The sequence below is a fragment of the Enhydra lutris genome, unplaced genomic scaffold (assembly GCF_002288905.1).
Source record: "Enhydra lutris kenyoni isolate GAN:26980312 unplaced genomic scaffold, ASM228890v2 scaffoldscaffold5, whole genome shotgun sequence".
Lineage (NCBI taxonomy): Eukaryota > Metazoa > Chordata > Mammalia > Carnivora > Mustelidae > Enhydra > Enhydra lutris.
In genome coordinates this window covers 34925943-34948838 of record NW_019154089.1, presented here as the reverse complement: position 1 = coordinate 34948838, position 22896 = coordinate 34925943, and the positions used below count along the sequence as shown (strand labels likewise).

The window sequence follows — 22896 nt, the reverse complement described above, 5'->3', positions numbered from 1 at the left end:
TATATTTTATATATATATATAAATCTCTTTGCTAATTATAAGCCAACTTGAATAAATCAGAATATTTAACTATATATTATATATATTTATATATTTAATTTTAATTAATTATAATAATATATTAAAAAATAAAATAATATTTAATTATATATTTTATATACATACATATATATATATAGAGAGAGAGAGAATATCACTTTGAGGATGATTGTTTAGTTAGAAAATAATGATGTCAGGGACCAAAACCCCCATTTATCAGTAGGATGGTTCATTCAATTTAGGAAAAATTCAGAGATTAAAAGCTGGAACTTGAATGTTTCAGCATCAATAAGATTCTGGGACTGAGAAGAACCTCTTGTACCACAGGCACTGCAGACATGCTATTATAATCACAACCAGCTAAACGGCCAACTGAAGGTCAGATATCCCCCTCAGAAAGAGAATCTTAGTCTTTTGGCTCTTGACATGGTTCCACCTGGAGCTGTTCTTTGGCTCAGTACATTGGAATGTGAAGTCAACTCACTTACCACATATTTATTGAACATCTACCATCGTGACAGATATATTGCCAGGATTCCAGCAACAGCAAAAATGAACACAAGATATTTCATGCCTTTGACAAATTTACATTCTGACAAAACAAGAATATAAATTCCTGAACTACAAAGCAGAGTGAGGAAAAAGCTTAAGAGAGAGACTGACAGCGAGGTCAGATACCACATCTATTTGAATAAACCAAGCATGGTTTTATGGCGGCACCACACTGAGATGGACATTGAAGGATGGGTGGGAGAGCAACAGAGCCTGGAGCCTGGAGATGAAGAGGGCATTTTCTAAGCAAATATGTGCAGCTGGGACAACTGGGTTGTATTTGCATTAGAAGAGCAAGTAATCCATTTTAAATAGAATATACATTACATGTGCTGATATAATAGGAGATGAGTCTGGAAAGTTGATTTTTCTCATATGTGTGAAGACTATTATATAGTTAATGAAAGATTTTGTAAGTAAAATCATGGGTTTGAAACCAGTAGTTACTATCTGACCTGGGTTTTTTCCCAAGATTGTAGACCATACCTCTATCTGCTTATGGAGTAAGACTTTAGAAATCCATGTCTAAAGCAAATTATGAAAACAGCTAAGTTTGTGTTTGGATCATTTTATGCCTCTTTTGACCCTCCACCATGGCCTTCTCCCTCTTCCCTTTCTTCTCTAAGTAGAACTTGGATCCGATCTCATTCCTGGTGTGGAATGACTGAGAATGACTTGAGGATCAGGAAGGAGGGAATAATAGTTCTAAGAGGCATCCCCATATTACCAGGACTCTTCAAGTAACAGGCTTCAAAATACTGATGAATTACATTATAATGACAAAATGTGAGGCAGTAGGATAAATACTTTGCTGTGGAAGAACATTGACATGGATCCCTCAAATATGTAAAATAGCATAGCATCTACAGGTCTCCCTTTTATGTCCCACAGGGGCCATCGGTTGTGAGAGTTTAACAGCTTAACTCCAAGTGCGGATGAGTCAGGATAAATTATTTCCCAAAGTAAAAATTACTCAAAGTATAGGTATCACACTTTACTGGTCATAATATATTTTTTTCTTTCCATGAACTAGTGAAGGGGCATGAGTCAGTTGGGATAATGGAAATGTCACTAAAAATCAGGAGGTTCTAGGTTTTAGATCCAGTTTTAGTAGAAGTTTGTCTAAAAAAGAGAACCCACCCAAATTAGAAATGGGTATGTAAATTTTAAGACTCATTTAACCTCCCTATTATCACAACAGGAGCCATAAATTACAGATGTCCTTCCCTATGGTAAGGCAGCATAGAGGAATGTCAACTCTTTGAGCATTCCTTTTATGGTACCTGTCCAGTACAGAGGGTTGTAGGGAGGTGAGAGCTGCTGATTGACAACTGACAAGGGAACTGGGGACCTGCATCTTCAGTCAGGTCCACAAGGGGACATTCTGTCAGGAAGATGTTCCGCTGGGCAGGTGGCCCCTGTACGTGGTGCTGGGAGTGCCCCTGTTTGCAAGGAGAGATCACGTTCCAGAATGCTGCCCGGAAACGGCGAGAGAGTACGTTATAGATAATGGGGTTGACGGCTGAGCTCAGGTAGAAGAAGACACCTGGAACACAGGAGATTAAAAAAAGAGACACACTGAGGAGAAACTGAGTGAGAAGCATGATAGAGCAAAGCATAAATATTTAACAAAAGCTTTGAATCCCTGTGAAGTAATTCTCTTTGGGAAGTAATAATATATACAAGACTCTAATTGAGAATACAAAATGCTCTGAATGGATCTACCACCTGTGTATTTAGGAATCAAACACAGAAAGATTAAAGAGTCTTGGAAAAATTTAGGCTGGCATGAGATCTCTCTGAGATGCTTGGCAATTTCCTTTGATCCCCACTTGTTAATTAAAGAACATGTTCTCAAAGTATTAACGAGAGATGCTTAAGTATCAGAGGAAAGAGAGACGTTTTTTATCTCATTGGAGCTTTGCTTAAATCTATAATTTGAAACTGCAAGTAAGAGAGGAATGGTAAATCAGTTAAGGCACAGTCCCTGCTGATATTTCTTATAATGCTAACTGTCTCTTCAAAAAAATATGCCCCAATGCCCCTTTCCTACCTAGCCTTTCCCCTTGATGACTCTTCCCATCTTCCAACTTTACTATTAAATAATTCTATATTGCCATTTGTTTTCTCAACCAAATGCTTTGTACACTGCCATTTTCCTCCTTGGTATACACACTTCTCTTTTTGCTGTATCCTATTTTTTCCCCCAAGGCCCAAGATGGGCCTAAGTTTGAGAAGTAGAGGACTGTGTTTCTGATCTTGGTTCTTGCTTGTTCTGTGACCTTAGAAGACTACAGTTCTTTTCTCCATGAAATGGGAATGGGAATACCATCCTAACCCACCTCCCTGAATTACTGTGAAGGTAAAGTAGAGATGCCATCCACAGACGGACTGAGAATGGCTAAGAATATAAAATAAGCAATAGGCACTATCATCAACATAGTCATGGTTGTCCCCATTTATGTAGTTCAGGACCTACAGAGTGCCATATGCCCTATGCACAGAACTGGACAGGGAGGAATATAGAAGAAGAGTATTGCTGTGGACTGTTAATTCATTCAATAAATTCTTATTTTGTTCCAGAAACTTTGAGGCATGTTAGTAGGTAGTAGATTTAAACTTTGTTCTCCCAGGACTTAGAACAGTATTATAGAGGCAAAATCTATGCCTAACTTTAGCTGCTGACAAAAGAACAATACCAAACTCTATCTGTTAAGAGCAAAATATATGATACTAACAGTCATCCTGTGGAAATTCACATGATAGCATAAGCACAAGGACTATGATGGTCATGAAGGATTTAATAGTGGCTACTGACTGAATACTAACCAGCCCCTGAAGCAGGCAGTAGATAATTGGGAAAGAGAGGAGAGAGTTCTGTGGTAGAAGGCATAGCCTGTGCAAATGTGCAGAGGCAGGAATGGTTACATTATGCAGGAATAATGCAAAATGTGAAGAATTCTCTAATTAACTAGATTGACAAATGTGTGGTTTATGAATGGAAATACATAACTTGATTAAAAGGCAAGTTGTAGGCATTTTTTTAGTAGCATTTAAGAGGTTTAGACTTCATCTGGTTGGCAATATGTGGAAGAGAGAGATGACATTTTAACAGGAAAATGTTAATGTAAATGCTATAATTTGGAAATCTTAAAATGGTTGTCTTCATGCATCTGGAGATGGAGAGTCAACTAGTTAAGTTTCATGTGATCTCGTGGAGTTTTCCAATTTATTTTGTCACTTCCATTTTTCTCAGCTTAACCACAAAGATAAGCTAAGAGCTATAAATATTTTTGAGATTTCATCCAGAATTCACAATTAAATTTAACATGGAGGAAAGTACTAATGTCCAGGTATAAACAGTTCAGTTCACAAGGCCTGCTGAGTACAAAAGAGACGGTGATTGAAAACAGATAATGTACATGGCATTCAATACTCCTATGAACACTGTGGTCTTTGCTTTATGCACACATGGAGTGTCCCACGCACAAGTTGCTCTTCTCTCTCCTCTCTGGTGATGTCTTTGGTAATCTAAAGAGCCCACAGAACCAGCCAGTGACTCATCGAGGTAGAGGAGCGAGGTGGTCTGCCTAACAGTCACACTAACTGAGAAAGAAGGACGTGGGTGACCATTCTCTTCTCCACTTTGGAGTATAGAACCCTGAACTTGAAGTTGGATGACTTGGGTTGGAATGCTGTTTTTACCGTTTGCCAGCCAAGTGACTTTGGGCAAAGCAGTTCTTTTTTTGGAACTTTCAGCTGTAAAATGGTGATGATAACATCTACTTGTTGTGATAATTATAGAAAGATAATGTAGTATCATGCAGCTTAAAAAGCTATTATGTCATTCACTTCTTACATCATCAGCCCATGGATTGTACAGAGCAGGCATTATTGCCATTTTATAGTTGAGGTAACTTTGACATGAAGGAGGCCTCATTCTTCAGATCACTCTGATGGGAATGAAATGTAAATCCAGGTCCTCTGACTTAATGACCTTTCTAACACTCTTTCCACCAAATTCCATGGTATGGCTCCCAAGCAGCATTACAGTGGCCTAAAAGCAGACCTTGATGCCTCGTAAATAACATTTGGTTGGTTTCCATGAGGATCTAACACTTGCTGAAGATAATATGAGATTTCAGGGATTAAACATGGATGTTTAACTAATAAGAATCATTTCAATTATGTGGTCATTGGAAGCAAAACAAAGGAATCACCTCTTAGACCACTTCCCTGCTATAATCATCATGCTTAAAGTTGAGGTCTTCAATAAAGTAGCATCTAAAATACTGATCTGGTATATTTCTTTTGGATTTATAACATACCTCATCAATATGTGAATGAAATAAAAATCAAGTGTGTTCTTTGTTGTATGGTGGGTCCCCATAATCACAATATATGCAGTGGAACCAATTGCTCTAAGCAAGATGAAACAGCTGCAGTTATGGGAACATTTCTGATGTAAGCAAGCCAGCCAAAATGTTACCTGATACCACATGGATGAGATTGAACGCAGCAGCCAGGGATTCAGTCCACTCCTCCACAAAGCTGAAGAAGAGCCGGTCAATGTGGAATGGGGCCCAACAGAGAGCAAACACTAAGACCAAGACAACTGGAAAAGGATGATGAATGAGAGAGCATAAGACAGTCAAAGCAAGGATAGGTATGCAATGCCCACTCTGAGTCCATCCATTCCTTCTAACATTCCTCCCCCCATCTTTCTTTCTTTCTTTTTTTTTTTCATAAATCTTTTTTTTTTTAAGATTTTATTTATTTGACAGAGATCACAAGTAGGCAGAGAGGCAGGCAGAGAGATAGGGGGAGGCAGGGTCCCTGCCGAGCAGAGAGTCTGATGCGGGGCTCCATCCCAGGACCCTGAGATCATGACCTGAGCTGAAGGCAGAGGCTTTAACCCACTAAGCCACCCAGGTGTCCCCCTGCCATCTTTCTTAAGCTGTCATTATAATTGACCATCTAGATCTTAAGGAGCCTTTACATAGAATATTTGCACGTGAGAATGAATCATATAGGATTTAGGATCAGTTTTCCATATGATTGTACAAGATTTCTTGTATAATTTAAGTTTAATTTGGAACACTTAAAATAGTATTGCCTTTATTCAAAGTTCTGAAAACATTATATTGTGGAAAATATGTTACAAGAAGATTGTTGGAACCATGTAAACTGGTGATAGAAATATAGTGATTGGGTTCAAGCAACTGGTGTTTTTTAAAGTCATAAATTAACAACAAACTATTAATGTAGGATGTGGTAAAATGTTGTATGGTTTTATCTTGTTCCTCTGGAAATAATTAGAAACTTCTGTGAATTCAGTCATTCTGTAAGGGGTGGGAGGGACAGAAAGAAAGGGAAGAATCATGAACATAATATTGCTTTACAAGCATCTTTTCATTGGGATGGGGATAAGTCTATTATAGTATAACTTTTTAGAGTACAGATTTCCTTCTAATTTCTTCTTTTTTCTTTTGAAATAATTATAGATGCACAGAAATATACTATTTCCTAGTTTTTTTTTTTTTTTTTTTTTTTTTTCAGCTCCCAAGGCAGGTATTAGGGCTACCATAGTTTCTCTTTGGGGCATTCAGTCTTCATCAATATAAATATTTTTTTTTCTCTTCTGAAGTTATAAAATACTTTTATTTCCCAAGACATGATGCTTCGAATTTGCCTCAGAACAATTTTGTAGGTGCTAAGGGAGAGATAGGAATATAGATGAAACAAGATTAGCTATGAGTTGATAATGATTGAAGCTGGGTGATGGGTACATACATGGGTGTTTATTTTACAATTCTCTGAATTTGTGAGTACAATTGAAGTTTCCATAGTAAATGGTACATATATTTCCTGTTGGCAGTAACATATTCAGAGTAAGTGATCTGTCTGTGTGGTGTAGTTCCAAGAATATCTGAAAGATCTTCTGAATTTACCCCCCAGGGAAAAGTCCCTAATCTGCTTTAACTAAAAACACTAATTAAATTTTTACCTAAGGGAATAATAGTATACTGCCTGCTATTCCCTTTAGTTAAAAATTTAATTAGTGTTGGCCCTCGGTGGGGTCAGCAAGTTAAGTGTCCAGCTCTTGATTTCAGCTCAGGTTGTGATATCGTGATCTTGGGGTCAGGAGGTTGAGCCCCTCATCGCTCAGCAGGGTCTGTTCTGGATTATTTCTCTCTCCTCCATCCTCCCCCCAACCATGCTCTCTTTCTCTCTCTCGAATAAATACATAAATTTTAAAAAAAAATGTAGTTACTGTTAAAATTGAACACTCTACTCATCAAAGACAAATAAAATCTTTACTGTATATTTTATCACTGTGACTTGAATGTGAGTGCACTTCAAGCCTTTTTGTGAAAGCAGATTTTGATCAAGGAAAAAGGGGAGGGAGAGATAATGAAGACTCGCGATTTCTCAATAGGGAAATTAAAATGCCAATAGGGGCTAAACAATTTCCAGGAAGATGACTATTAGATAAACTTTAGTGACTTCACAGTTTTTTGGTTCATAAACTCCACATAGTTATAGTGAGTGCTTCATATGAATATTAGCCTGAAGGATTTGTTTCTTCCAAACCTTAGGTTTTGACTTGGGAAATTTATTATAAATCTCCTTTTTCATCAATATCTCTCATACCCTAGTGTAGGATCATATATTTATAACATTCTTTTGGGAGACTGTTGATCAGTTCCTGGGTTTTAAAACATCTTCTCTATGTGAAAGAGTATACTGTACTGTATAAAATGATACAATGTTATAGGCAGGCTGATGGCTTAGAGTTACTCTTGGCCAGATGTTCTTAAATGTGGAATTAAGGGATCCCAGGGAGTCCAAGGATGGGTGTCAGGAGGCACAGGATCCCCTGAAATGGATGCAAAATGTTTTGTGCATGTGTATTTGCACATTTTCTAAGTGTAGAGTTCACAGCTTTCATCATAGTTTTTTTTTTTAAAAAAACTCATAACTCAAAATAGGTTAAAAGTCACCTACTCATTTTATTTTATTTTTAAGGTTTATTTATTTATTTTGGAGAGAGAGGCAGGGGAGGGGCAGAGGGGCAGAGAGAGAGAGAGAGAAAGAGAGAGAGAGAGAGAATCCTTTCTGAGCACAGAGCCGACTAGGGCTCAGTCTTAGGACCAGAGCAAAAACCAAGTGTCTGACCCTAAACTGACTGAGCCACCTAGGCCCACCCCCCACCTGCTCATTTTAGAGAGGAAAAGAAATGCTCACAATCACAGAGAGCAAGATTTACAGATTGAGATTTACTGAATACCCCACAGAGTGTATTCCAGTGATGCAATTTTGTGTATTGTTTGAGGGTTAAAAACTAAAATAGAAATAAGACAGACAGGTCCTAGGAGCTTGAGAAAACCAAGGTTTCGATGTTGTGGTTCAGGAGTATTTTGATTCTGATCCCATCCACACTTTCTCAGTACAAAATCCATGTCCTTTGCTTTCACAAACCAACCAACCAAGCCCCGAAAAAAGTGGAAGACTTACACAGCATTTTGGTGACAGATTTTCTGGAAGGTCTTTGAATATTTGCAGCCACTTCATCTGCCCCAAGGAGGTGGTCTTTCTTTAGCTGCAAGGGAAGTGGAGAAAGATACCGAGGGAAGGAAATATTGTTTCCTTCTGACCAGATCCTGGAAGTGTTAACTCTAACATTGACTTTGCAGACAAAAATCTGGGACTTAAAGAACTGTAAGAATTTGTCAAACGTTTACTAAGTTGGAGGTGAAGTTGGATTCAAGTCATCTAACTCAACTGGACCGGTGGTTGGGGCTACATTACAAAGCTACCATGTATCACATGCTATTCTATAAAACCCTAGTTATGTAGCATATTAATAGGTATTCCATAAAAAGTATGACATCTAAAGTTGAAAATGTTAGGTAGTCTTTTTCTTTCATTCATTCATTCATCATTCAATGATTATTAGAATGGAATCCTCTGCTATAGAGTAGGTAGACAGTAGAAAACAAAAATGGATATTATTTCTGTTTCATAAAGTTTATAGTTTTTATTGTGGGTCCTCTCAGATCCTTTAATGTGCTTGATGGACACTATGAACATCTTCATGGAGGTTTGTGTATAACCCTTCCCCCATCCCCACCTTCCACACCCCATATCTCCTCACCCTCCCAGCTTCAAGGGAGACAGTGCTTCTTTGCCTCAACAATATTCCCTCTGACCCAGTCCTTTTCAGTGGAATACCTAGTACATCTTGAAGAGCACAATTTGGGAATATCTGTGTTACTAATATTACTGGTAAGAGTGCATATGTTTCTGAGTTTAGATGTTAAAGAATACTCATCCTGTTGTAAGATGTGGTGATCCTTGGAGAAGTTTCTAAAATTTCAAATATTAACACTACCTGTGCATGCAATTTTCCCTACCCTGTTCAAGTCCCATCTACTCTAGAAGACTCTGGTGGTCACTGGAGCCCATTTTCCTCTCATTCCTCTGAACTCCCATAGCACTGAAGATCTGCATCATTCACTTAGCTGTAGAATTTTCTTCTCTTTAATTCACATATTTTTAGTTTGGGGAGATATACGATCAGAGAAAGGAAGCTTTAAGGACTCATGATAAACTACTATCAAGTATCTAGAAGGTAGTATAGTATATAGTTGTGACTGATTCTCTAACATTTATTCTCTTCTTCTCCTATTAGTGGTACCCTGATTTTCCTTTAGAGAATTTAGTCCTTCTGCACTGTTAGTCGTTAATTTAGATGGAAATGATCCCATCTCCAGCTCCAGGTTCAGTCCTTGAATAATGTAACTACTAACCTTCAATCACAGTGACTGCATAATTGGAATCAAAGAGATTTCAGATGCTTGCTTGTACTTCTAGGAATGGAACTTTTAATTCTCTTTCATTGGGAGCCTTCTTGTTTTCTGCATGTGAGTTCTGGAATACAAGAGCTATTTTTTCCCCACCATGAGGGAAGTGCTTGGAGCCACCAATGGCCTACTGTGACGATCTTGAGGTTGAAATCAACAGTATAGAAAGAAGAGCAAAGAAACAGAAATAAAGCTAGGTCTTTGAGAACATTGTGTGTTTTATGGAATTAATCTTCATCAAAAGCCAGCTCTACCTCTTAACTTTTCAGGTGTATACTTCCTATCATATGTTGCCAGATTGAGTTGGGGTTCCTTCCTTAACACTGTAGAAAGTTCTGAAACACTGATCAAGGGCATTAGGTGGAAGGAAAGTTCAACTTACTCTATATAATCTTGGGTAGATTAGGATCAGTTTATTGCAAGATTAAAAAAAAAAGAGAGAGAGAGAGAGAGATTGGTGTGGTTATGTGCAACAGTAGAACAAACTTCTCTAATCAGTGAGCTTCCTGGGCTGGATGGCATTTTTACAGGATGCTTTAGAGAAGGTATTTAAAATCAAATAAGACGTGGACCGGAGGGTCATTAAAAGTTGCCTCCAAAACTCAACAAAGGAATATCCTGTCTCTAACAAACACAAAAGCTCCTAAAAATCAGGTAGCTCATGGTCCTACCTGCTTCAGGACTCATGTGGTCCTAAAGCATCCACCTGGATGATTAACAAAGCTGACCATCTGTCTCTGAATATATTGATGCTCTCAACACACACCTGTATCTTCACAAAGTGAGGGATTGAATTTCCTGTGAGATTTGACCCTTCAGAAGTCACCTAGAACTTGGAAAGTAAGAAGGGAAAATACTGTGCAGTTATTAGGAATAGATGGGAGGAAACTGAAGATAAGAGGTTATAAACTTAATGGTGAAACAAAATAATATGGGTAGAGCACGCATCTCAGTGTCTGGCACGTGATACTCGGTAAGTTATATATTACTGTTGTTATTCTGATTTTTGTCCTCTTACTTGAAAGACATCATAAAAACTGAATTTTGATGAAACAGGGTTATTTATTTATGTCTGTGTGTCCAGTCATGGATTACTGAGTCCCTTACAGAAATTCTCCTCATGGCACTGCTCACCTATAAGCAGCACTTGTTTGAGACAAAGAAGCAGCCAGGAGCAGAGACAAACAAACAAAACAAAGACAAAACCAAAAATCCCTGCCTTGTTGTTAAGGTAAGAGTAGTAAATCAAAGTGCAAATCTTACTAACTCATCGTCAATTAAATCTACTGAAGGTTCCAGTTGTTTCATACCATTTTTAAAAATTTGTCATTGTTGTAAGATACTTCTCCCAGTATTTGATTTCAGTCCAAAATTAAGAACAATGAGAAACTACTGGGATCTCTTAGTCCCTTCTGTGGGTGGGTTTAACAGTTTTCTTTGGTAATTTCTCTACTTCAAGAAACAATTCCCTTAAATCAAGCATAAAGTGAACAGTTCATACAGTTCTTTCATGAACAGGCTTTCTGTACAGTGTAGTTTGCAATGAAAAGAAAATTATAAATGTGTTAATCATTGCTTACCTTTCAGCTTCTGTAGGTTTTAGTGATACAACTAGCCAGAGGGAAAGAGTGAAAAACTGAGTATTTATGCATCATATACATTATTTCAACAGAATCTGAAGGAGGCAATGTAGTAGAATAGAATCCAAACAATTGGTCTAACCAACATTTAATACTGCTTTAAGTTTGGACACTTTTATTTCCCTTCAGATGTTTAGCAAAATAGATATTCAACCACTAAGTATTCTACCCACTTCTGAACTTTCATTTTAAAAGTGAAGATATGGGGCGCCTGGGTGGCTCAGTGGGTTAAAGCCTCTGCCTTTGACTCAGGTCATGATCCAGGGTCCTGGGATGAGCCCCGAGTTGGGCCCTCTGCTCAGCGGGAAGCCTGCTTCTCCCCACCCCACCCCCCGCATGCCTCTCTGCCTACTTGTGATCTCTGTCTGTCAAATAAATAAATAAATAAATAAAAAAGCTTTAAAAGTGAAGATACAGGGGCACTTGGGTGGCTCAGTGGGCTAAGCTCTGCCTTCAGCTCAGGTCATGATCTCAGGGTTCTGGGATCGAGCCCCGAATTGGCTCTCTGCTGAGTGGGGAGACTACTTCCCCCTCTCTCTCTGCCTACTTGTGATCTCTCTCTCTGTCAAATAAGTAAATAAAATCTCTTTTTAAAAAAGTGAAGATACAAAAAGAGTGAAAAATTGTGGTTACTGTTTAGGAAGCTCAGAGGCCTTCCTATCCCACGCTCCTTAGCTGTGTAAGATAAAAGGTGAGGGGCGAGGTCAATGGGGCTGACTCAGGTTGATATATTATGCTAATCAGTTGTTCATATGATTATAATCATTCTAGCAGATGTTCAGTTATGTGGTGTGTGGAGACTAAGCTTCAGAATACCAAAATATAATCCTAGCTGTTGTGTAAATATTTCTACAATCTGAATGAAATCTGTTTATTTGGAAAAAAAATGAGTGCAATTCTGTCTGGCATGGCTGGATTCTGCTGCAATTCATAATCCATCTTCCTCAATTCAAGTGTTAATGCTGCATGCAGAATTACAACTACTAGATGAGAGCTCCAAAAGAACTTCCTCTCAAAGAGAAGGAAGTTCTGGGGTTGTCTGTTTGCTATCTCTAACATGTTCTAAACTTGGAGAGCATCTCAGTGGCTACTCATATCCTGAATGCTCAGCTTTGAGCACATATATGCCCCACCCCTTTCTTCTTGGTCCTGAGGTTTCATCAGGCTTAGTTTTTTGTTGTTGTTGTTGTTTTTCCTTTTTTTCTCTTCCTTCTTTCTTTCTTTCTTTCTTTCTTTTTTTTTTTTTTTTTTTTTTTGCCTTCTGAAGGCAGTGAGTGCCAAAGTCAAAGTCAATCATAACTTTAGATTTGCCAAGGGAGCTAATAACTTAATAATCATCAGATTTGCTTTGTCTCTTAGATCTCTAAATTTAGATTTAGTCTCTAAATCTCTTAGATCAAAAAGCTCTGTAAAATAATGTTTCTAATTCTCTTTCGAAGGTTGAAAAGCTGAAGTCCAGCAATGAATGAAATAATTTAACTTCATTCACTCATTCATTCATTAATTCATTCATTCAGCTTACAGTCTAGTTGGAGAAAACAAATTAAGGAACCCACAAATATAGAATTATAAGTTGTAAGAAATGCAGTGAGGAAAATCACCAGGAATCATAGCACATACACAGGGACCAGATGCAGCTAGAGAGTCAGGCAGAGCTTCACAAAGAAAGTGTGGATGAAGTATGATTGAAAGGATAAGTTAGAGTTAGAAAAGCAAATGGGATTGTGATGGTCAACAGTAGGAACAATTCAGGCAGTGATATAGCAAAAGGTACAACATGTGCAAAGACCCTGAGACCAATGCCATAGACTAGGACCTATTTCTCCTGATTCTTAGTCTACAGATCTTTAAATTCTTCTAGCAGTGACTTACTAAGCAGATAATTCCTTCCCTGGTGTCCTCTGGTAACAGTTTATCCTTCCTGAGAACAGGAATTTTATCTGTTGCACTATACACATAAAGCAAACTAGGCAGTTTCTAAGCTATTTTCTGAGCTGTCCCTTAGCTCCTAATTAAAGGTGGCTATAAGTTCATGACAATAAAACAAAGTGAAACACAAAGTAATTGGTTGGGGGTAGGGGATGCGTTTTTCCTACTCCAAGTTAAATGTTAAATGCTTCTTCCAAATTAACCCAAGATAAATGATTGTTTGGTGTTGGACAAAATGGTATTGGTCAGTTTGGGGTAGAGATTTCTCATAGGGCTCTTGATATTTGGAATCATGCAGAAGTCCTTTTCCTCCAGTGATATACACAGGGCATTCTAAGACACTGCAAGCTAGTCTGGGGTGGCATGTGTCTCTCAATGTAGAGGGGCCAGCCCTCCAAGAGGAGATTGGCAAAACTCTCTGACTGATTAAATTTACTCCTTTGTCCAGACATCTGTGGTTCTTGGAACTTGTTCTTCCTACTTGGATTCTGCTGCTCACCTTAGGCACAGCAGATATGGAAAAGGACCATTGTGGGGCACTCATTTCTGACATTCACCTTTTTCTGAGGTGGGAGTACATTAATTGTCAGAGAATACATGGTAGCAGAGCCATCTTGAAGCAGATGATGTGAATGTGATATTTGCTTTGTTTTCCCTTCATTTATAATTCACATTGCTCCTGCTCACAGATATTTTATTCCTTTTTTTAAGTTATCACAGACCGTTAGCGCTATCAGGAGCCTTAGGTATAATCTAATGTGAACTTTTCATTTTATAAATGTGAAAAGTAACTCCAGGAGAGAATTGTGTGGCTTGCCCGAAAGTGTATTTTATGTGAGTTTTCGACCTGGGACTCTAAATTGTCCCAAGACTGTTTCCTACACAAGCTGTCTCCTTAAATGGGCATAAAGTTGTCACAGTTAGATTTCATCTCTATGAATCTGGATGCAGACTATACCAGGAGAGGAATTATATAGATGCACTACTACCTCACCAAAAGTAGTTTCTCTCAGCTAATTTAGATCCTAAAAAAGGGGGAAAATCAGTTTACCATCATGAGTACAGGAACCTCTAATTATTAGGTATATTGCAAACTAAGTGATAGTTTTTTATTCATCTCAGCTGTCATTTATTCCCATCTTCTTCTACTCTAATGTGCTCTGTTCACGTCCTGTCCCTCAATTTCCACCTGGTCAAGAGAAATCCAGGTTGGTCCCCCTCAAGCCATATTTTTGCATTTTAGCTTTGTCAAAAGCAACCATAAGGGACAGTCTGACTTTAAAACTGTAAGTCTGTCTTAGAGTAGAAGACAGGAAGAGATGGTTTATGTTATACTTTGACCAAGTTGGTTCAGAGAAAAATTTCAATACAGGCAGTATGGGGGCTGGAGACAACAAGCTGTGGAATGTTCCCTCCAGGGGTGGCCACCTTGCAAGGTTTAAAACGAGGCTCCACCTCAGACCTACTGAATCAGAATTTCCCAGGGGGAGGGATCTGCACATTGATTCCCAGAGTAAGATTTTTAGGTGATTGGTAGGAACTCCTAGGTTTGAAAGCCACAGGCATAAAGGAAGAGTAATGCAAGGTGACTTAAAAGAAATGGTTTATAGTTGTGGTAGGATTTGCCTAATTTTGAGGCTAGTCCTTTAACTTCTGCTTCCCCTCTAAGCTCATTCTATTTTTCTCTATACCTCTTTCCAATTCTGAATTTTTCCAGTTCTCAATTTTTCCTCTGAACTTTGGGTCAATGAGAGAAGGGATGCTATCCTAAGCCAGCGAGCTTGGATACTCACTTTGAGCCCCATGAGGTAGTAGAGGACACTGATGACAATCATGGGGAGGACGTAGAAGAGGAAGGAAGTGACCTGGATGATGAAATTGTAGATCCATATGGGCTTGATGACTGCACAGGTGGCAGAGCCTGGGACCAAGGACCCATTGGGGAAGTAGTGGACCTTGATGCCGTGAATGCTGGTGTTAGGCAGAGAGAAGAGAACAGAGAAGCCCCAGACGATGCAGAGGATCCTGAGAGCCCGCCGCCGGGTGCACTTCATCTTGGCGCGGAAGGGGTGGAGGATGGCCACGTAGCGCTCCACGCTCACGGTGGTGACGCTGAGGATGGAGGCAAAGCACACCGTCTCAAAGAGGGCCGTCTTGAAGTAGCAGCCCACGAGCCCAAACAGAAAGGGGTAATTGCGCCACATCTCGTAGACTTCCAGGGGCATCCCAAGGAGCAGGACCAAGAGGTCGGAGACAGCCAAGCTGAAGAGGTAGTAGTTGGTGGGTGTCTTCATATTCTGGTGCCGAAGAATCACCAGGCACACCAGGAAATTGCCAACGACCCCCACTATAAAAATCAGGGCATACACTGCAGTCACTGGGAAGAAGAAGTGGCTGCGGGGAGGCCCGTAGAGGAAGGCCAGATAGTCCTCGCTGCTGTTCAGGTATTTCTCAGATGGGTCTTCCCGTTCCTGCTGGTGGATCCAGGAATCATTCTTGTGTTTTTCCATCACTGACATTAAAATGCAAGACCTGAGACTCCTCTGATATCAGCGTGTGTCCGTGTGTCCCAGGCTGAGCCAGAAAAGAAAGAGAAAGCAGGCAGGAAAGCACAGACTCTGGGGAAAGAGGGTGGGAGAGCTTGAGCACTTCAGTAAGGTTGGGCTGTTCAGCCCCGGATCCCTTTTGAAGAGCTAGAGACCCCGCCCCTCCACAAGCTGTGGCCCAATGAGTGTGTCAGATGCTCAGCAAGAGGAAGGCTGGGTCTGTGAGCTGGCTTAGAAGCAGGGAGCTGGAGAGGAGAGGGAGACATTTCTCTGAATTGGAAGGAGCAGGGAAAACAGCTGACACGGACAGTGATACTCTACCTTGAATAAGCTGTGGGCATTTTGAGCAGTGCATTTTGCAGAGTCCTGGGAATCTGGGTGGAAATGCAAATTAAAGTTGCAGGGTCTTGGGCAGGAAAGTACAAGTTTCCATTGATCCTTGTCACCTGCACAGCATGACAAAAAAGGGAGATCAATACATTTCTCAAGTTACCTTGTTCCATTGGAAATTCAGGGCTTACTGGGGAAAGCATGATCAATGTGACTTTCGGTTCGACTGTAGCCACAATAAAATCCAAAGCCTGGAAGAACACATGCACATCATCTAGCCCTGCCTGCTGTCTGTCACTTCAGTGTCTTTGGGCAGTGCCTTGCTATCCTAAAAGGCACTGGGGTTTAGAATCAGTCCCACCCTTAGAAATCCTGTAAGACATTGGGAATGTCATTCAAACTCTGCCAGCCTCATTTCCTTATCTGTAAATTGTAGATTCATTCACTCTATTTCGTTCAACAAATGGTACTTGAGGATTTACCATGTATCAGCAATGTTCTAGGCTTTGTAGAAGCATCAGTGAATAAGCCAGACAAAAATCTCTGTCGCTTGGTGTTTTTCTTACAATAGGGAATTCTGAAAATATACAAGCAAACTAGTAAATTAATAATATGATTAAAGGGGCACCTGGGTGGCTCAGTGGGTTAAAGCCTCTGCCTTCGGCTCAGGTCATGATCCCAGAGTCCTGGGATCGAGCCCCGCATCAGGCTCTCTGCTCTGTGGGGAGCCTGCTTCCCCCTTCTCTCTCTGCCTGCCTCTCTGCCTACTTGTGATCTCTGTCTGTCAAATAAATAAATAAAATCTTTAAAAAAAATAAAGTTAAAAAAATAATATGATTAAAGATAATAATTTGTGTTGTGAGGGAAAAAGGTATGAGATGATACAAAGGTAAGGCTGAAGGTGTTCTTTTATCAAAGGTGGTCAAAGAAATCTTACATCAGGAGATGTTATTTTTGCTGAGGTCTGAATGATGAAAAGTCAGTCATAATGGAGCTAAGGGAAGTGCATTCACAGCAAAAGTAATAGCCAGTGCAAAAGTCCTGAGGCAGTCACAAGCCTGATGCATTTCAGAAACGTCAGGAAGACAAATGTAGATGAGACTTAATGAGTGGACAGGAGGATATGAGTGATTAGCTTGAAGTGACTGGCGGGGACCAGATCATGTAAATTTTTCTAGGACAATATAGAGTTTCAGTCTGATTCAGACTGCAGAGAGAAATCTTTGGAAAGTTTTGAGCAGAATTAAGAAGGGTGAAGTTTTAACAGGCAGGAGGCTGGTGTAATAGTCAAAGAAATAATAATGGCTTGGATTATGGCTTGGATTACTATGGTAACAGTAGATTTGGTAGATATCTGAGTTTGGGATTATTTTTACAAGGTATGGTACCATATATGGTTGTTGAAAATATTAAATGAGAGTAGTTATATTAAACCATCTTATACTTAAGAGATGCTCACCAAATGTTATTTCCCCCTTTATTTTTAAATTGAATGATAAAACTAAGACTAAAGAGGTCTAGAGGTCAAATCCAAAAATAATCTCTTGGTCAAGATAGGGCAGTTTATGCTGCTCTAAGAGATGATATCTCCGTCGTTTAAAACAGTAAAGATTTATTTCTCACTCACACTACAGATTTATCATTGGCCAGCTGGAGGGTCTGTCCCGTGCTGTACTCACTCTAGGATCCAGGCTGGAGAAGATACACAATATATAGGACAACAAATTAAAGAGTCAAAGGCATCTCTCTATTGTGACAGGGGAGGTTTAATTAAATAGAATGGTGTCTAGTAAGGGATGTGTAAGAGATTGGTGCAGAGAGATGATGTAGAAGGGATAAAGGGTGTGGACTCTAGTGCAGGCTTGGGGTCCACATCCTGAACATGACTCATCTTCGCTGAGTAACCATGAGGAACTTATTTAACCTCCGTGAGTCTCAGTTATCCCATCAGCAAATGAATAAATTAGCAATACTGCCTTATAGGATTGTTAGTAGAATGAAATAGCTTCTGATGAAATGTTCAAGATATATTATTTGAAATAGAATAGCATTTTAGATAAGGATTTAATAGTAAGACATGTAGTAAAATAATAATTTAATAATAGAAGTGTATTTTTATTAGGGTCAAAATACTTGCAAGATTTAAAAACTGGAGATATGATTGGGAGTGTTTATGTGAAAAGGACTTCTCAGTTATTGTTTGTTTTTTTTTTTTTTTTTAAAGATTTTATTTATTCGACAGAGAGAGACACAGTGAGAGAGGGAACCCAAGCAGGGGGAGTAGGAGAGGGAGAAGCAGGTTTCCTGCTGAGCAGAGAGCCCTATGCTGGGCTCGATCTCAGGACCCTGGGATCATGACCTGAGCCGAAGGCAGATGCTTAATGACTGAGCCACCCAGGCGCCCCGGCTTCTCAGTTTTAATTAACCATTAGTACAGGAGAGCAAGTGAAAGTAGCTGATAAGAAAGTATATGCACGTCTATTCCCCAGATCACCTGGGTCTGGATCTGCACTGTTTAGCTATGTGAAGACGGTGGGATTGATCAGGGGTTCAGTATCATGAAGACAGGATGAAGGTTGGGAATGTTTTGCCTGAAGAAGACTCAGAAGAGTAAAGTGGGATATGAGGGTCACTGTCAAATATCTGACAATATGTTTGGATGACATCTAAGAAGAGAGAGGGAAGCTCATGTGTAGAAAACCCAAGGAAGCCACAATAGGGGAGTGAATTCCCGTGGAATTTCCTGATAATCAAACAGAAAACCTTTCACCTGAGTGAAAAGAAGCTTAGGATTTATTCACCAGTTCCTGCCCTATTGTTTGAAGGTTGCTCCTGGGGACAGTAACTCCCCTCCATCTCTAAACTGGGAGCTGAACAAGCTCCCATGTTGTCAGAGAAGGTTATGGGATAGAAAAACAGAAATGTAGCATGAACTTATGGCGCAACTCTACCAGCAGAGGTGAAGTCTGAACATGCATAGTGCTACTTTTGGTAGCTGCGGCTTAAATCAGGTGGGCTAAGGGGATGTGGTGTGAGGGTACCAGTAGCATCAAGAAATTGGAGGGGGAGACAAACCAGGAGACACTGTGGACTCTGAGAAACAAACTGAGGGTTTTGGAGGGGAAGAGGGTAGGTGGGTCTGGTGGTAGGTATTAAGGAGGGCACGTATTGCATGGAGCACTGGGTATGGTGCATAAACAATGAATTTTGGAACACTGAAAAAAAAATAAAATAAAAAATAAAAATAAAAGATATACCACAGCTGACATTTGTTGAGCAATTATTCTTCCCAGGCACTACTTAAAGCATCTTACATGTATTAGAATATGTAATCTTTACAATAATCCTGTGAGGTGGGATCTCTTTTCATCTTTCCATTACAGGTGATGAAACAAAGCCCAACGGTGTGCACGTTGGCTGATTTATAAAAGAGAAAGGAGAAGAGATCCTTGATCAGACTAATTTTCACAGACACCTCTCTGGATTCACAATTTCCCAGAAAGTCAGTGGGGTCTTCTGTGGCAGGAGAGGTCATGTATCTAGGAAGAGAATCATGGTGGCTGTTGATTTCTTTCAAAGCTCTTTGATGGAAATAGAATGAAGTCTCCACTTCTGTCTCAATGACTTATATTTACTGGAAACAGAGAATGACTTGGGTGCTTAAACCACCAACAGATGAAGACTTAGTAATTACATCTTTATGAACATAGATACCTGAGCAGCATCCAGAATAGACAATTTTCTCTGCAGATCAGAATGTGACTCAGGGAAAGTCGGCACCTGACAATACAGCATGTTTTCAAGGGAGATGAAAGTCCCCAGTGGCTAAAAGTCCTGCCCCAATAATGTTTAAAATATCACTCCTTTAAGCTTCTCTCCTTTCTGAGGGCAAAATATTATCATCTTCATCATCATTAGCAGTGGTAGCAGTGCCAACTTCCATGATCGAGTGTTAACTGTGTGCCAGGAATCATCTAAGTGCTTGTTGATTTGCACACTGGTTTCCATACATGGAGAGCAAGGAGAGACTAAAGAATGAGGCAGAACATTCCAGATTGGTAGGTGGCTTGTATGAACAAGTCTTGTCATGGGTGCCTACAAGACAAATAGATTTCTGCCCTTGCCTGCCAGAATCTTAAAAGTTTATAGAGGGGCCTTCACTGGGTTCAGTCACGTATACTGTCTAGATGTCTCAGAAATGCCTTCCTCTCTCAGTGCTGTGCTCTCAGAACAGCTGTCAGTGTGGAGATGGTGGGCAGAACATATATTCCGAGGACAGGAGAGGGGGTAAGGAGCCTCTAATTGCCTGGGTTCCAGCTCATGGGTCAACTGGTGGTCACATCCTCTTGACGACCTCTTCCAATAGCACTTTATTTGAATTCTCTAATACAATCCTTGAAAAAACCCATTGGGGAGGTTATTTTTATTATTCTTCTTTCACTGATGAGAAAATCCAGGATTTAGAGAGGTTAGATGCCCCACAAACTCACATAGTTAGTTATTATCAATTCCAGGAAATGGACTATCCTGTTTGGATGGTTTGGAACCTATTTGGATCTAAGCAGACTTGACCCTTTGCTATTTCAGTGCAAGGACTTTGCCCCAAATCATGACTCAGAATTACCATGTAACAAATTGCATTTTATTCTTATATGAATTACTGGGCCTTGTATTTCAGGGATATCTACTTTCAAATAGAGTGTTCCTGTGGACACAATATATTCACCCAAAGGTCAGTTCATAGCTGACAGGCATGCACTCAATTCTGGGAATCGTGTTTTAGGGGACTCCTTATTTAAGTTAAAAAATAAAATTTTATGCACCCAAGTCAATAGAACCTGTCAAAATGCTTTTACATAGAAGCACATTCATATTGTTCTGGTATAAATTAGTTCACAGAATAAAGTAAGTAGCAGTTTGCCATATTTAGTGCTATTTATATAAAGGGTTACTTGTAGATGGCACCATTCAGATGCCAGCCACTGTAGAAGGTGTTTTGAATAAAAATAATTAGAGGTTTTTTTGTGGTCCATTTGGAGAGACAGACTAATTCACTAATAAATAATATAAGATCATAGCAGGGTTACACAAAAGAGATACTTTATAAATAAAGCTACAAGATGTGATCTGGTTCTGAGATCTGAGAGATAAGAAGAAACTAATATGAAGTTTTAGGGATGGAGGTTGGGAGAAGAGCATTCCAGGCAAAGCAAAAAACATGCAAATATCCTGCGGTGATGGGGTGACTCCACTATGAGGGGGAGTCTAGTACCCATGAGTAGGAAGTGTGTGGGGCATATTGTGAGATGGAGACCATGCAGGGACCTGTAGGCCACACTGAGGGCTTTGTTTGTTCCTTTTGCTATTAAAAAAAGCCAATGAAATATACACTCTAAACAGGACAGAATCCTCAGGAAGATCCTTTTTGGCTACAGTGAAGAAATGGTTGGAGGTAGAGAAGATGAGGGGATACAGGCTGTTTCATTAATCCAAGTAAGAGGTGACGGTCACCTTGGTTCAGATGGTGGCAGTGGAGGTGGTGGGAGGAGATAGAGGTAGGGGATATGGTCAACAGGACTACTAAGCACTCAGACCTGTTACTTCCTGACTATGTGACCTTGAGAAATTCTGGACCTTCCGGAGTCATAATTTCTATCTCCGTAAAAACTGAAACAATAGCAATATTTACTAAAAGGATCTATGAGTTCACCTGTGTGTCTGGCATATGGAAGTGCTCACTAAGAGATAGCTATTATTAGTATTCCTAATGGAAGGAGTCCTCATAGTAGTTATGGTAGTGCTATCAAATGTAGGATAAAGGATAAATGACTAAAATGAAAATATTTCCAATAACTAGATTCATATAAGTAGAGATCCTGGGTCAAAGAGAAATGATTAAAAAGAGTTAACCCTAAATATATATATTTTTGGTAACTCCCCCTTTTTTAAAAGATTTTTTTTAAAGATTTAATTTATTTATTTAACAGAGAGAGAGAGAGAGAGATTGAGATCACAAGTCGGCAGAGAGGCAGGCAGAGAGAGGCGGAGGAGAAGCAAGCTCCCTGCTGAGCAGAGAGCCCAATGTGGGGCTCGATCCCAGAATCCTGAGATCATGACCTGAGCCAAAGGCAGAGGCTTTAACCCATTAAGCCACCCAGGCACCCCAGTCACTCCCCTTTTTAAACCTGTGTTAGAGACATAAAAAAATTAAACACATCTTTCACTTTCTAGTTTTCCGAAATAGGCTATTTAAACTTAGAGTTCTTCTGTGGCGACAGAGCTTATGGGTGCCCCCAAAACCTTGCCAACACTAGACATTAGCAAAGTTTCCTTTTTGGGGTACAGTATTGTTTTATTTGGGTTTAAGATAGATGACACTTTTAATGTTTAATGGCCATTTCCATTTTTTTCTTTGAAATGCCTTTTCACACAGTTTGCCTAATTAAATAATAAACAGCGAACTAGACTTTTGCAAATACCACAGAAACAGACACTAAAGGATGACACCCTAGTAAATTGTTGGAATTTTGTGAAGAGTCCAATGAAGGCAACCAAATGGTAAGGAGATTAGAAATCATAAAAGTGGTAGCGCAAAACCCCAGGAAAGATTTGGCTTTGGGGAGCGAGTGCTTTGGTAGGGTACAAGGATTAGAGCAGTTTGCACATCTCTAAGAGAGTGTCATGTGGAAGATGGATTAAATGTTTCCCATGTAGCTTCTTTGAGCCAGGTAAAGATGCTACAAACAGTGAATATTGAGTTAAAGTAATGAGATTTCTTTTTTTTTTTTTTTAAAGATTTTATTTATTTATTTGACAGAGAGATCACAAGTAGGCAGAGAGGCAGGCAGAAGGAGAGGGAGAAGCAGTCTCCCTGCTGAGCAGAGAGCCCGATGCGGGGCTCCATCCCAGGACCCTGAGATCATGACCCAAGCTGAAGGCAGAGGCTTAACCCACTGAGCCACCCAGGTGCCCCTAAAATAATGAGATTTCTAA

General features: G+C 39.7%; 1 protein-coding gene across 1 annotated transcript; it reads right to left on the bottom strand.

The window, feature by feature from the left end:
- Window positions 1-1597: 1597 nt before the first annotated feature.
- LOC111141270 (neuromedin U receptor 2) lies at window positions 1598-15546 on the bottom strand. Its single transcript, XM_022493721.1, has 4 exons — window positions 14821-15546; window positions 8110-8194; window positions 5081-5206; window positions 1598-2137 (listed from the first exon to the last, which is right to left on the bottom strand). The coding sequence occupies exons 1-4, from the start codon at window positions 15544-15546 to the stop codon at window positions 1866-1868; spliced, it is 1209 nt and encodes a 402-aa protein (XP_022349429.1). The 3' UTR covers window positions 1598-1865.
- Between the last annotated feature and the right edge of the window lie 7350 nt (window positions 15547-22896).